This window comes from Tasmannia lanceolata, unplaced genomic scaffold (assembly GCF_043159265.1).
Source record: "Tasmannia lanceolata isolate RefF3 unplaced genomic scaffold, GAP_Taslan_0.1 ptg000037l, whole genome shotgun sequence".
NCBI lineage: Eukaryota > Viridiplantae > Streptophyta > Magnoliopsida > Canellales > Winteraceae > Tasmannia > Tasmannia lanceolata.
Window position 1 is genome coordinate 55,308,599 of NW_027518714.1, and position 16,620 is coordinate 55,325,218.

At 37.2% G+C, this 16,620-nt stretch overlaps 1 protein-coding gene across 1 annotated transcript; it reads right to left on the minus strand.

Annotated features, from left to right (window-relative positions):
• On the minus strand, window positions 1–4,431 carry LOC143861004 (zerumbone synthase-like). Its single transcript, XM_077371888.1, has 3 exons — window positions 4,221–4,431; window positions 4,037–4,126; window positions 1–964 (listed from the first exon to the last, which is right to left on the minus strand). The coding sequence occupies exons 1-3, from the start codon at window positions 4,238–4,240 to the stop codon at window positions 160–162; spliced, it is 915 nt and encodes a 304-aa protein (XP_077228003.1). The 5' UTR covers window positions 4,241–4,431; the 3' UTR covers window positions 1–159.
• Window positions 4,432–16,620: the final 12,189 nt, after the last annotated feature.

Below are 16,620 nucleotides of genomic sequence, written 5' to 3' on the forward strand. Positions count from 1 at the left end.
TTAGAGAAAGAGAGTTACATGTTGAAGGGAGCGAAAGAGATAAAATACCCTTCAATTCCTTTCAAAATGCCATTTTCATTACCTTTCTTACCGTTACATTTACCACGTTTGAATTCAATTCAGTAAAAACATGTAGTACACGAAATCTACGAGTGTCTACTAATCTATTTGATCTGGTGCTGGGAGTCCAAGGTGCTTAAAGCAGGTGAACCCCCCATCCACAACCAAGTTGTGACCTGTCACATATTTTGCCTCGTCAGATGCCAGGTAGACAGCAGCCCACGCCACATCACCCTCCTCGCACTGGGCCCCACTCAGCTCCCCCAATCCACCCACTATCTCCGCTATCCGGTCCCGCCCAGCTTTCGGATAGAATCCCTCCAGCTGGTCAATGACAAATCGTGTGGGGACCGCAAAGGGCGAGATACAATTGACCCTCACACCATGCCTACACATCTCACTCGCGGCAGATTTTACAATCCCTGGTATAGTAAACTTGGATATGGTATAAGGGTGCGGCCCAAGCCCGCCCAATAGCCCGCTAATACTGGCGGTACACAAGATGGATCCGGAGCCCGCGGGTATCATGACCCGACCCGCGTGCTTGATCCCCACAACTGCCCCACGGACGTTGATGCTCATTACTCGATCAAAGTCGTCGAGATCGAGATCCACAATGCTTGGTGGGACAGAGGGGCCGGCGATGCCGGCATTGTTGTACATGATGTCCAGTTTGCCATGGCGGGCCACGGTCTGGTCCACAACATCCGCCACTTGGCGCTCGATGGATACATCACATGGGACGAAGTGGGCCTGTGGGCCCAGTTCAGATGCGGCTTCTGGGCCTAGCTGGGTGTCGATGTCAGCTAGGATGACTTTGGCACCTTGTTGGATAAACTCGCGGGCCGTGGCCTTGCCGAGTCCACTCGCTCCGCCTGTTATCAGGGCGATCTTGCCTTCAAGCCTGCACAAAGGATTGTAAGTTTGTAAAATGTTCAAGATTGCTAGGGACCACCTGAGAAGGCATTTGGCAGATGGGCCGTTGCATGTGAGAGAAGCCACACAGGCTCACTTTTCAGCAGATTTTGTCTTGAGAAAACAAAATTGCATGCAGAGGTGCATTGGGACAACATATATGATTAAAAGGACTCACTTTCAACAACTCCATTTGCATATGGGAAATGATATTTCCACACTATTTTCTAGCATTTTCATCAATATATTATTTTAAAAATCTTACGGCTTATGATTCAAACCAAATATAATGGTTTGCGATTTGAATCTCATGGTTGAATTTTAAAGTGTACGAAGTTTGCGATTTTCAATTGAATCAAACAATTCGAGAGTAAATCGAACGATTTATACAATTTATCCTAATTTAGTTTTTATAATTGACTCCATTTCCCTTCTGCATTAGAAGATGCCTTCAAAAGCCCTCTCATGAGAAGAAAACAAAAGTGCAAGAGAAACTCAAATGAATTGAATCAATTTGAACTAGTCAATCAAAGTGCACATGGCACGGCGGAAGCGTGCGGAAAAAGGCGAAGATCACCATCCTCAAGCCGTTGAAGAACACCATCTTTTTTAACAAAAAAAAAAGTTTGTGATGCTGAAATGGACCCCGATACATAAGATCAAATAGGAAATAATCTTTGTTTCATACTACTATCTCGATATATAATCTCATGTCCATGGCTGAATGGTTAAAGCGCCTAACTCATAATTGGCAAATTTGTAGGTTCAATTCCTACTCCCAACGTGTTACATACGGCAGATATTGTGTAATTATTCGGTTTTCCGCAATTTTTTCCATCCCTCTATGTAAATAATCCAATATAGGCTCACAATCAATAACATCTTCACCATCTAGAGTAAACCCACAAGGAAAAGTCGAAAAGATTAAAAAAACTAAAATTTTATCCATCCAAGACCTCATTTCTACATACAGATACGTCCATCTTTATAGAACATCTTGTTTCCTAATTTCTCTCAACTAAAATACTTAATAATCTTAATCCATCAAGGATTCTAACTTATTTAGAATTAGAAATTCTAACTTGAAAAGAAATTTACAGAAAATTAGAAAGCGTCCTACTACATCAGCATGTGCTTAAGGACGTGAGAGAGAGAGAGAGAGAGAGAGAGAGAGAGAGAGAGAGAGAGGTATAACGAAGTTAAATTGATGAGTTACTAGCTTTTTTATAATTGATGTTTGTCATTTGATGTTTGGGACATTAAGAATTAATATAATCTTATGTCATTATTATTTGGGAAATGATATTTTCCCCCAGAAACGGATAAAATCTGCTTGAGGATAAATTCACCCTCTTTAACGTTTTCCTTTACCTTTAAAACTTAACGAATAACATTAAAGCGGGGGATTTTATCCAGAATGCATGGATTTAGAGGAGAAAAAGATGTCTAGTGTGACAAATTTGTTTGCAAACATTTCTTATTATTATATTGAATAACCAATCATCGTATTTTTTATTTAAATTATTGAATTTAAATGAAATTATATATTTTATTATTCTCTAATTTTTTTTATACTTCCAATACATAAACTTGAATCAGTCTTACTATTTACAATCCTTATACTATTTGATCCCTATTACAATTTGTGATTCGATTCAAATTTTAGAAACATTATCTCATCTACCGTGTTTGTCTTTTCCTAAAAATGAACAAATTTGCACTTCATTTTTTTTTTTATGGAAAAGACAAACAAGGAAAACAAAAGGAATGAAATGCTGAAAAGATGTGTAAATATCATTTCACTAGATAGAAATGCTTTTCAAAATCACAATACCACCCTCTATCGGTCTCCCATACAAAATAGAAAGTGGCGGTTAATCGCGCTGGTTCTAATTATTTTCCTTCATATGTAATCAAACAATGGAAAAGCATGAAATTTTGGAAAAGTTTTTCCTTTTTAAACTTTTCCTGAAAATCTATCTAATCAAAATAGGGCTCCTCGAAGAGGATGCAAAGATGATGTTCGCATCCTACCCTCTTCATTCTAGAGAATGCTTCTGTAGGACACGCCCTCATAGTGCTAGCTTAACCCAGATAGCATTCCCTCAACCCTAACCCGACTACCCTCCCTAGCTTCAAGGTAGAGGATGGTCAACCCTAACCCAACCTGCCCGTCTCTAAGGCCATGTCTGCCGCTATGAATAAATTTTCCAAGAAATTTTAATTTATCAAGTCTTGAGAGAGGGCTAGGGAGGTGGGAGGAGTGAAGAGAGGGCAAAGGAAGTCTGAAAAATAAGGAAAATATAAACTCCAATAATCAGAATACAATTTGTTTTTTCCCTACTTTTTAAGCACTTCTTCCATTTTCCTCACTCATACAATCTCAAATCTCTTCATCTTCCATCCCTCCCAAGTCCTCTCTTGACAAACTAATATGTTTTCATTGAAAAAAAAATTCATGGTTTTCAAACATGGCCTACTGTCTCAACTTTCAACCTAAATTCATGGTTTTCAAACATGGCCCAATGTCTCAACTTTCAACCTAAATTCATGGTTTTCAAATCTAGTCGGGTTGGGTTCTGGTTAGTCTAGAGCAAAAACAGAAAAAAATACAAAAATAAATAAAAATAAACCTAAAAGGGCCGTTTGGATACAAAGATTTTATAATCCAGGATTTTACAAACTAGAACCTGGATTTTATAAGCTAAAATCTGATGTACAATCTAGGTTTTACCTTATAAAATTTAGGTTTTAGCTTGTAAAATCTTTGTATCCAAAAGGCAAGAAAAAGTTTTTAAAAATCATGAGATAAAATTAGAGGATGGAGGGTCGGGTTCGGGTTATGTGGGGTTGCCTAAGGCCTTAACCAAACTAATCCGAAATTAAATGTGGCAAGGAAATGTCAACCCAACCCAACCCAACCCGGGTTGAGCGAGACCCACGTTGCACTCCTACAACTGTAAACAACTTGTGAAAGCTATAGAGCAACAGAAGCTTACAAACTACAAAAAATTAGGAGACAGTGCGATTATCAAAATAAGATCGTGTGGCCAAAACATACCTTCCTCCGGCTAGTCCTCCTGAATAAAACCTGACATGATTTTCCAAGAAATTACCGGCTCTGCCACTCAAATCTCTCAAGAACCCTTGCCTGTTGTTTCAATCAAACATTATACAGATTGTAAAACAGAAAAGACTAAAACAAAAACTAGGAAATATATTAGTTTCTTGGAATATATTATTACCTGAGTGCCAATCTCAACATCTCTCTATTTTCTCTGGAAAGATCCCGGCCGGAGAGTTGGATTCCGGTAATAACCGGCCCGGAGAAGGGTTGGATTCCGGATTCCGGCGAGTGTTGTGAAAATGCGTTAGAAAGGAGAAGAAGTGTTCTTTATAGTTTCTTTGGGTGTTGGCGTGTTATTAACCGTTTCTTTTCTCACTCTTTCCCATGCAGAGGATCAGATGTCGGCGCCAAGGAGATTATTGTTTACTAAAAATTATATAAATTTTGCCACCCTCTTGTTTTCCTCGTTTCACCCTCTCCTTTTCAAGAAACCACACCATGTTAATTTCTTGTGGTATGCTAAAGTCAAGGTCGCCCCCATTGGGCGCACCCATCCGCTACAAGTCAACAAAGTGCATTTAAAACTCTTTGACTTGCAGCCATGGTTCAAACTTTCGGATTTCGGTCAGCACAGAAACAGAAATAGAAATCGGGAATACCCGAAACGGTACTTTATTTCGGCCGAAATTTCTTTTTTTCTGAAATTCCGAAATTTTAACCCAAAAATCCTGTTTTTTTAATTATATAATATTTTCCCTCAATTTTTAGTATTAAATATAATATTATTTTTAATTGGTGTATCGAAATTCGGCCGAAATTTCGGTTTCGGTGAGGACCAAAATGCATTCTGAAACCGAAACTTGAAACCATATATGCTTGCTTCCATATAAATGCACCGTGGTGACGTGCAGCCAATGGGGGCGCCCTTTCAGTCCATTTTTGTAAGGTCGCCTTTGAGTTTAGCATTTCTGTTATTTTTTTAACATAAGTACGGCAGAGTGCAAATTCCTACTAGGTAGGCGATCCTAATCGTTCAGAACAATCCAAACTGTTCATAGGGTTAACAAGTGATTCAAATCTGTATAAAAGTTAGACCCAATTTTATATGTAATGGAAATTTTTTTTTATGGGAAGTGATACATTTGCCCTTTTTCTTACATGAGACAGCTCCTTATAGTGTATTTATGACCACTCTTTTACACTAGAGGGGGCTCCCACTGGTAAAAAGGGGTGAATATTTCATTTCTCCTTTTTATTTAATTTAATTTTTGACCGTCCATTTTATGGGCTAGAGGCGATTGTCTTATCTGTTAAATGTTCTCTCAAATGAATGGTTAAGATTGGAATTTTAATTAGAATTTTTTAAATTAAAATTCTTATTTTAATTTTTCCGTGTCATCATGGAATTTTAATTAGGATTTTTTTAAAATTAAAATTGTTATTTTAACTTTTCCGCTAAAGTCAGAGTGGAATTTTTAATAGAGATGGGTGTACTAGGCAAAAACAAGGGGATATAATTATATTTCGTGAAAGACTTTCGAATTTCTTCTCATGCACGTCGAACAGCTGTCTGCCGTCTATTTAATGTTAGAGAAAAAGGGAGATGGTAAATTCGCACCCTCTCTAGGATAATCCGCATCTCTTATTCGCATAATAGAGTGATGCGGATTATCCTAGAGAGGGTGCGAATTTATCATCTCCCAAAAAAAAGTTGGAAAAGTAAAACCTACAAAAGCCTACGTGTGTTAAATCAAACAACGGGTGCCACGTGTCGCTGACCCCGGGTTTCCAGATCGAAAGAATAACAAAGTTGACGAGCAGCTGTCCGGATGTAGAAAGCTGTGTATTTTCCTCTTGGATATCGGTGGGCCCCACATAATTTGTATGCCCCTTATTATGATAAATGCACCTCTCTAGTGTATTTTAAACTTAAACTAACACGAGAAACGATAATATGGACCGTTTGATATTGTTGGCCACTTACTAGAGGGAACCCCGACAAGACTCATTTTATATTGAATTGGGGTATCCCAAGTTCCCAACCCTCGATGCTAATTAGTATTTTTAGGAAAATATTATCTGCACTCTTTTGTTTTGATAATGACACTCTTTTTTTTTCTTTTTTTTTGATTGACAAGACATTGATAGGTAGTTATATGTCAATAATGAGTGGTTGGCCAGTGCCTAACTAAAGAAGGGTGTCTCATTTGTCAATACAAGGGAGTTGTACATGTCAATTCTCCTATTCGAGTCATCTTCGAAGAACCCTAACCTTACACTATCGGCAAGCCTTATGCCAAAAACAGTATTCTAGTCTATGATTTCTAGTAAGGACCTAGAGGATGTTGCATATATCTAGAAACAAGAATGGTTGGATTTATTCTTAGACTAGTTAACAAATAATAAAAGTTGGTAACTGCAAGTGTAGAATTTAAGAACTAATTTTTCACAAATTTTAGAATTTAAGAACTAATCTTTAAGCTAATGTCCATATATTGGTAGTTCTTCATCCTTATTCTCATTATCCAAATAATTTTCTTGCATCCATCGTTCTTTGCGTTTCGGTAACTTCATTTTTCTCTTCTAAAATGCATCAAGAGCCTAAGCAGTCGGTTCCCATCTCGTCTTCTCAATCATCTGAAATCCAATCCCAATTGACATGTTAATTGACTCCTGGTATTGAACTTTGGGTGTCAATAGGTGTCACCCCTACGCAATCTGAAGAAAGAAGGTTTTAGGGTTTTCTCCATGTGAGATAGACCTATAGACGAATTGTGATGGTATATTTCCTATATAAGACCCAAGAGATAGTCCGCTGAGCCAAATAGAATTATTTGAGAAACCAAATATTAACAAGAACTAACCACATTAATGTGTCCATTAAAGGCCTATATTGGGATTTGAGACCGTGCCATTGTGTATACATCTACGATGGGGAGCAAATTTACCATCATATCATGTACTTTAGTCAACTGATTGACAGACAATAATGGAAAAATAATCGGAACATGACATGTTGGAAATCAATCAAGAATAATTCATTGAAACAATATTTTAAACTAATAATTGTCTTGATGCACATTTAGATAATGAATTTTGTAGATCAGAACACTAAGGCTCTGTTTGGTTGCTAGAATTTTAGTGGAAGTAGTCAAAGGGGGAGGTGACAAGCATGAAAGTTGTGTAGGCTTGTCTAGGAGAGAAGAGTGGTAGTTAAAAGAAAAAAAACGGTAGAGTGTTTGGTTGCTAGAAGAGGTGGAAGTATTTGAATGTCATTATCAAAATGGGTGATTGAAGAGAAAGAAAGAAAGGAAAAATGCAATGATTATATAAGACAAATAGGGGTGTAAACGGATCGAATTCGAATCGGATATGGCTATATCCGAATTCGATTACATTATACAGTATACAGTATACACTATCCGAATTTGGATTCGGATTCGAATTTGACGGATATTTAATATCTATTACCGAATTCGTATTCGTCGGATATTTTTCGAATTCGGATATTATCCATTTATCCGGTAAATTCGAACATTTTATTGCATCACTTTATCTTTCTTCTCCTTCTTACTCCTTGAATAAATTTTCCAAACCCTAAAACCAGACCTCTACCTTCTCTTCACAAAATTAACTCTCAAACCCTAAAATATATGAGATCCTCTTCTCCCTTTTAAAATAAAGGCAGAGAGAGAGGCGGTGGGGATGGATGATGGTGTTGGTAGTGGTCTTTGAGTTTTTTTTTTAATGTGTATAATAGAATGGGTTTGGGCTATTTTGAAAAGGGGAAGTGGGAGTGTTGATTGTGAAAGATGAAGAGAAATGGAGATGGAGATGGGGATTGGGTTAGAGATGGAGGTGAGTGGCGGTGATGGAGGTGGCTGTGAGAAGGTGGAGAGGGACGGTAGTGGATTTTGGTGGGATTGGAGGTACTAAGGAATGCCGAAGATGGTGTCTCAGACTCCTCCTTTCTCCTCTCTCTTGCTTCTCCTTGCAAATCTTAGAAGTCCCATCTTTTAATTGCATTTTGGGTTTTTATATAACCCTAAGTTGGAAAATTGATCTGAGCCGTCCAGTTACCATAAATGACTATGGTCTTTTTTCTCTAGAATTCTCTAGAAACTATGATATCTTCTTTCAATCACTATCATCCATTTGTCTCTTTCATCCTTCAGCCCACATTTGTTGCTTCATAAAGAAGCCATGTCAAACTCCAAGAATGCCCTTAAAATGAGAATTACTTCATTTCCTACCCAAAACACTTTTTGTTTTTTCTAAAAAGAAAATTCACTTTTCTTTTAGAAACAAAAGATAGTGTGTCATTACTAAAAATAAATATTAATGATATTATTAATAATAAATAAAAAGGATTTACTTCTCGGATTCGGATGTTAAACGGATCAAATATACCATTTACCAGACTCGCATCCGCCAAGAGCCGGATATCTCATAAACAGATTCGGATAATATCATCTTGAAACAGATCCGGATAATATTCACTTTAAACGGAATCGGATTCGGATGCGGCCGGTAATCGAATTTTCGAATATCCATTTACACCCCTAAAGCAAACAAATTCTACTCTTCTTCTCCCCAAAAAACTCAAAAAATGAGGTTTTGCATTTGAATTTTAGTAGAGGGGACAACTCCGCCACATCAGCGCCACCTTGGAAAAAAACTAATGATGATGTCTCCTCATTGTCTAGAAGTCAAATGGAATTTGAGCTCAAATTTTGCAACCAAACAACATTTGGCATTCCATATCCCCTAAAATGCCCAGCCGTCTTCCACCTTTTTTGCAACCAAACAGGGTAAGAAACTAACATCTAGACGTATGGCGGAGGGTTCTACAAGAAAAGCAAAGGTGCATTGCAAGATATACTTACTTGGAGGTTGGATACAAGGTTTTAAATTTCGGTTTCGGAATGCGTTTCGGTCCTAACCAAAACCGAAATTTCGGACGAAATGAGACGAAACTAATAAATTAGTATTTTATCTCGTCCTAAAATTTCGGCCAAAATTTCCAAAATTTCTCTACTTTCGTCGAAAATTTCTGGAGAATATTAAACAACGTTAAAAAATTCTAGATTTTTTAGGATTTTCCTTAAATTTTGCTCCGAAATTTCGGGAATATCAATATTTCGGTCAAAATTTTGTATGGTTTCGGGTTTACATGATTTCGGTTTCGTTATCTTCCGAAACCTAAAATTTAGGATTTCGATCGAAATTTAAAACCTTGGTTGGATATACAATCTAGACCAATACAAGTATGGAATACCCACCAATAAACAACAATGGTAAAAAAAGAACACCTAGGGCACGTTTGGCTGCCTTGACTTTTGTTCCCTGATAACTCGGGGGGTCGGCCAAGTGGTGAGAAGGGGCTAAAAATCATGAAACAAAAAACTCTACCCAAAATCCAATCGACTAGCTATTTCCTGATTTTTTGCCATTTCTCATCACTTGAGACACTAGTTGTATTATGAAAAAAAAATCATGGTAGCCAAACCAGCCCTTAGTAAGAAACCCAATTATGTAATTGAGGCTAGTTAAGAAAAATGAGAAATAATATAGTCATACTAAGTGTATCCATGTATCAACTGCCGTTAATTTGCATGTGACAACTGGATCTGGATGGAGATGACTCTCACACCAAGTTTTATTGTATAGAATAAACACTAGTTCGTCACTCATTATTCTTCCTCGTATTATGAAGAGAAGATTGGGAAAAAAATATGGGGAATGTGTGTTGTTAATGGCTGAGGCTACAGTGGTAGGTCCTAGTATACTCACTAAAAGGAGAGTTTGCTTGGGGTTGGTCGGCCTTAACGGCAGCACACCTAACGAAAAAATATAAGAAAAACACCCTCATATGCTCTTTCATTATTAGCCATAAACACGAAATGATTATATAATAAGAATGATTGAGAGAGGGTTTTATTAGAATAGGAATGTTGTCATCTTCCTTAAGCGGGGGAGACAGATGTGGGGCAGGTCAATTTGTATTAGAGCTGGATATATGGTTCTTGTTTAATTTCTTAATAACTTAGATTGCCTGTAATAAGAGAATAGGGGTGTGGCTTTCTGTAGAGATGCTCCTCTTGCCTTTCAAAAGATTACTATTATATGAAATATGTTCTAGTGTCAGCATTTGAATGGCTAGAGTCAAGAATCCGAATCTGAATCCGAATCCTATTCTGATTCCTATTTCGATTCTTCTGTAACGTAATGGGAAATTTTTTAATTTATAAAAAAACTCTAATAAAAATTTCATTCTGACTTAGGTGGAATCAGAATACCACCACTTGGGTGAGAAATGGACTACGATATTTTGTCTCCTTTAATTCAGCCCCCAGTATTGTCTCCTTTAATATAGCCCTAGTATCATTCCCACCCCTTGATTCTGTTCATTTTTAGAACCAAATGCTGGATTCGGAATAGGATGCAAATTCCAACACCTAATCCTGGCAATCCAAACACAGGCATCCTATGCTAAGGGACTACTTAGTAGGGTGTGACCTCATAGTTATACAATGTGGCACCCCTACTAAAGAAACAGTGGGCCACACGTTTCATAGATCCAAACTGTTCATTTGACAGCCCTTGCTTTCGATCGTGTATGCCTTCTCACACCAATCATGTCTTACAATTATAAGATCCAATAATGTATATTATTTTTTTGGGGGAATTGCTAGCGTCCATTGCAAAAGGCATTTCGAGGCTGGTCTGTCGTACGTCAGGCTAGCCACCTCATGCATGAAGACAAAAGCTATTGTCTTCATTCACATGTGGCTGGTCTGACATGCAACAAACCAGCCTCGAAATGCCTTCTGCTATGGACCCTAGCAAATCCCTTTGTTTTTTTGTCATTGAAGTTGCCTATATATGTAATTTTTGACCGTCAACGTTAAACAACAAGAAAATACACATTATTACAACTTATGGGCTCATCATTGGTGTCACTTTTGGGCCTTTGGAGATACAGTTCGAAGGCTGTCAAATGAATTGGTTTCAGTCAATCAAAGGTGGGACCCTAGCCCCGTGAAAAACAATTCAAGCACGGGAACCCACTTGGACTAACGGGCCGTTTGGATACAAGGATTTTATAATCTAGGATTGTAAAATCCTGCATTACAAGTTTAAACCTGGATTTCATAAGCTAAAACCCGGGTTTTACATTTCCAAGATTTTAAAATTCAAGTTTTAGTTTATAAAATCCAGGTTTTAAATAAAATTAAAGTTTTAGTTAAGTCCAGAATTTGCAATTCTAGACTATATAATCCATGTATCCAAACGGCCCTAGGATTATTGCTCTCGCTAGTCTAATCAACATCTTGTCTAACGGAATCCATTTAACATATCACATATGGCTAGTCTAATCAACATCTTGTCTAATGGAATCCATTTAACGGAATCCGTTTAACATATCACACATGGGGCCTATATACCGGAAATCGATTCATATTCATAACGATACTTTTCGGACATGTTGATATTGAGAATATTTACGAATATTACAAAATATTCTCAATATATCAACCAATATATTAAAATCAGCCAATGTATAGATATTGCAAAATTGGGTTGAAAGGGCGCCCATGAATTTAACATTCCTCTTAATTTTATTATATAGGCCATGTCTGGCAGGCAAGATTTTTTTTTTTTTTTCATGATAAATCGGTCTCCAAATGGTAAGAGAGGGGTAGGGAAGTGGAAAAGAGAGAGAGATTTGAGAGGGCATGATTGCGATGAGGGTGAGAAGTGGCTAAAATTCAGGAAAAAGTCTATCCTGTTTTTGGGTAGATTTTTGTGTTTCGTGATTTTTAGCCACTTCTCACCATAAGACACTTGTTTACTGTTTTTTAGCCACTTCACCCGCCCTGCTCCTCTCTCACCACTTGGAGATACCGATTTATCATGAAAAAAATTCCCTGGCTGCCAAACGTGCCCAAAGTTTTTTGTTTGTTTACGTAGATGATATCCACTCCCTTATTTTGAAATTGGCACTCCACTCTTTATTTATGCTTTTGTTTGGACATCGATCACTTGTTGGAAATTATACCAAACATTTCCTAGTAAAATAGTGAGATTGATTATTGTGACATTGAGTGGATCATTTGGTGCCACGTACCCAAATACATATGTGATGACAAAGTTGCGACACAGAAGAAAATTTTAAATTCAATTTAGGATCAAGCCCGTTTTACAGTTAGAAGTTGTGACAGGCCGCTCCATTTTCTTTTTAACATATTAAGCCTATGTTCTTCGAGATTTTATACTACTTTTTGACACTAGAGGGCTGTCCCAAATATAAAATAAGGCAAGAATAGATAGCCCTGTTTTTTTTTCAAAAAGTACTCACTTCGTAGGATGATCCAAACTGTTCATTTGTTGGGCCACCATGTATATAGATTGTGCCCTAAAATCATTTCGATAGGATGATCCTAACTCTTCGATTATGAAAGTCTATGTAGAGAGTTTAAATCATCCTACGGAAATGATTATTCGGGCCAGAACCTATTTACGTTGTGACCCAACAAATGAAAGATTTGGATCATCCTATGAATTGCATTTAACAGTGCTTTTTGAAAAATATTGGACTGTATGTCCACACAACATATAAAATCTCATCTTCTTCAGGCAATTTTAGATGTGCATTTGAGCTTTTTTTTGTGTTGAGTGAAAAAAAAAAACGAAAATATAGGAAGAATTGCATTGTAATACCTAATTGCAAATATAATTCTAAAAAAAAAAACGGCCTTGAAATTTGAGACCAACAGATCTAACATGCAAAACCCTGTGTGGTTGAACAGAAGCCCTTGATTGGATAACTTATGGGTTTTGCTTGCCATTTGGGTGCCGAGTTTGCAAAACCCCTTGTTTGGTTGCCAATATAGTATTATATCCCACGAGAAAACCAAGGATGTCTCCTGGTTAATACGTGTCACCCTTGTCCCCTCCCTATAATATCCTTGCAATATTCAACGAAGAAGGAGGAATTTTGTGTGGATCTCTCTCTCTCTCTCTCTGTATCGGTAATGACACCTCATACCGCTATTCTACGAGGTTGACAACCAAACACTACGTACCACTATTCTATGAGATAAGTTTCGGGTAAATCCAATGTTTGTCTCCTTGTTGACCAATTACACCATTAATCTATGAGGTAAGTACTTGCAACCAAATAGACCTCCGGGTTCTTTATGGCTTTCTCCATGACCATCGGCGTTTGGAAGAATTTCGGTCACCGACTGGTAGGCATGAGGGGCAACTAGTGTCTACGACGTAAGGTAGCCAGAGGGACACTTGTTTTGACCCTAGGTGAAAAAACCCTCTATTCACATGACATGGAGGATATTTTGGATTTTATTCCCTAGGCATGATTTTGAGCCTCGCCCATGACTTTGTGGCCCAAAGGCCTAAAACCCACTTAGGCCTATCTTAAAATAATATCCCAACCCACTCATAGGGCTTTTCGGTTTCGATTGAAACCTTATTTTTTTGGCTTAGAATCTAGATTTTTTTGCCTTGGATGGGTGACCTAATTATAAATTCTTGGGTTCTTTAAGGAACTAATTGTATTTTTTTAGTTTCTTTAGGGACCTAAATGTTATTTTAAAGGACTTTTTTTGCGATTTTAGGCTTTATATGGACTTTTTGCAATTATAAAAGGGTGTAAAAATAATGAAAATGAGATATTTTTAATGGACTAATTTTAACTAATCACTAAGGTGCATACTTAAGTTATTTCCAGTACAATTATAGAAATTGTTCACAATATCACTTGGGGTGATACTCGACTGTTTAGGGCAATATATCAACCTAGCGGAGATTTATTTTCTTATGTGATTTGATTAAGAAAATTACATAATAGGGTCTATTTGGATGTTCATAATATAGAAATTGAAGGAAAGGAAAACATATTCCCATTTCTTTAAACTATATATTTAATGTTTTCTAAATTATAAGTTTTAGCTAATAAAGTTTTCTAATCCAATAAGGAGTTTAAGTGTTAGGAATAGATTTTCTTATTTAGATGCTTTCCTTATATATGTTATTGCTATCTTATATTAGGTTTCCTTATTTCTTTTTTCCTATTTTGTTGATTTCTATTTCTGTATTTTGCTTTCCCTAAATTCTATATAATGTAGATGCCGTATGGCTTTTGAGTAAGGAATAATCAAATTAAGTGCAGTTTGCATTTTGGAGGTCGAGTTTCCTCGAATTAACTCATTGGAGGCTCAAGTTTCCTCGAATTAACTCATTCTTTCCCTTTTTTCTATCTTCTTCTTCCCTATTTTCTTTTCTGATAGAACAATGTTCTATCATTAAGAAAGTAGATGACATTAAAAGATTGCAAACACTAGCCCTAATATCTCCGAGTTTAACTCTTTTAATGGGAAAGAAAGTAGAGAAGAAGATGATAGAAAAAAGGAAAATAATGAGTTAATTCGAGAAAACACAGGCCTCCAATATGCTAATTGCACTAATTGTGATTATTCCTTGCTGAATAGCCATAGTGCATCTACATTATATAAAAATTGGGGGAAGCAAAATATGGAAACAGAAATCAGCAGAATAGAAAAAAAGAAATATTGAAATCCTATTCTAATATGGAAATAACTTAAATAAAGAAGACAACCTAAATTAGGAAAACTAATTCTAACAGGAGAAAAGTCTCAAGAGGGTTACTCTGAATGGACTCTACTCTAGCAAGAAAAAGCTTGGTCCCGTGAGCAAGGACTTGTTTAGATTGGAAGATCTTTCAATTGTTCAGTGGTTAACCTCCAAAGGAATGTGTTTCAAAAGGGGTTGAGCTTCTATAGCTCATTGGTAAAAGGCTTTGTACCTCAACCAAGAGGTCGCATGTTCGATCCTAGCTTACCCACCAAAAAAAGGAATGTGTTTCAACGAACAGATCAGATTGATTGCAAGCGATAACAAATCTGCTTCGAAGATTCCGCTCCATGCGATTGTATTTCTAGTGATTGAGAAGAGGGGAACATCACTTCTTAATGCCCTTTTGAACAAAGCCTTTAAATAAAAACAATGTCTTTTGAACAGAGGACTTTTCAATGCCTTTCGAATAGAGGACTTTTCAAGGATTCGTTGCCAAAGTGATGGATCTAACTTTGATGCACACAGAATGCAAACGACTCGATGGCGATCAACAGATTTCCAGTTAAACTCTCAACAGAAATGCACAAACAATCGCAAGTGCGATGTATAGAGAATTGAAATTAAGGAGAATTTTTCAAGAGAGGCGGTGGATCCATTCCGCTATGTCCTCAATTCTTAGATTGAACTAACACTAAGGAAAATAAAAGTTTAGTGCGGAAAAATAAAATAAATATAAAGATAAATTAAGACATGTGTGATATTGGTTGGGTCCTGCCTAACCCCAGCTTACCCATGCAAAAAAAAAAAAGTGTGTGACATTGGTTCTGAGACGTTCCTTGGACGCGTCATCCCTTTTTATAGATTTTTATTGTAACTCTTCACAACTGCTCCTGATCTACAAGAGGTTTCTATAATGTGCAGATCAGAGTCTTGTGATCACACCCTATAGAGATGGAAGATGATCTACGGGGTACAACCTATTTACGTCGTAGCCATACAAATGAACGGTTTGGATCATCCTTTGAAGTGAGATCCACTGTACTGTTCGAAAAATATTGCACTTCATGCACGGCCACCTTATTCTTCGGAGGAAAGTTTATACGGTGTGTGGCCGTATAGTCTAATATTTTCCCAAAAGTACTATACGGCTCAATTCATAGGATGATCCAAACCGTTCATTTTTTTTTTGCCACAACTTCAATAGGCTGTGCCCCAAAAAATCATTGCCACAGGAAAATCTATAAACAATCTGTTTCTTTCGATGAGAAATGGATGTAAAACAATTGTTGGACGCCTAACGGAGCCAAAGGGAATGCACATCATAGGAACCTCTATATATATGAGGGTTAAATCATCCAATACAAATGAGTTTTCGGGCACAACCCACTTATGTTGTGACCCAACAAATGAACGGTTTGGATTATCTTATGAAGTGGGCCGTACAATACTTTTTTTTTAAAAATATTGGATTATACTTCCACTCACCATTCAAAAACCCCTCCTAAGATTAATAGCCAAGCTCATGACAAGCCTGACCATTGCTACATATGGGGTGGCCACACATGAAGTGCAATATTTTTGGAAGAGCACAGTGGAGCTCACTACAAAGGATGATCCAAACCGTTCATTTGTATGGCTAATATGTAAAGAGGCTGTACCCCACAGATCATCTCCATAGGATCATCCTAACACTCCAATCTGCACATTATAGAAACCTCTGTAGATCAGAGGGTTAAGATCATCTATGAGACAGGCCATAAGGCCATTTCCCCTCGTTTTTTAGTTTCGAAATGATTCAACCTCCTTTCTTCTTCATTGTGCTAAAAAGTGGCTTTTTCATATTAGCAAATCAGGTACTAGTTTGACCAGTTGACCCTATATACTAGACGGACTAAAAAACCCATTATTCACAACAATAACACAAGGTCACAAGTGCAGCCCGAAAATACAATGGCCCC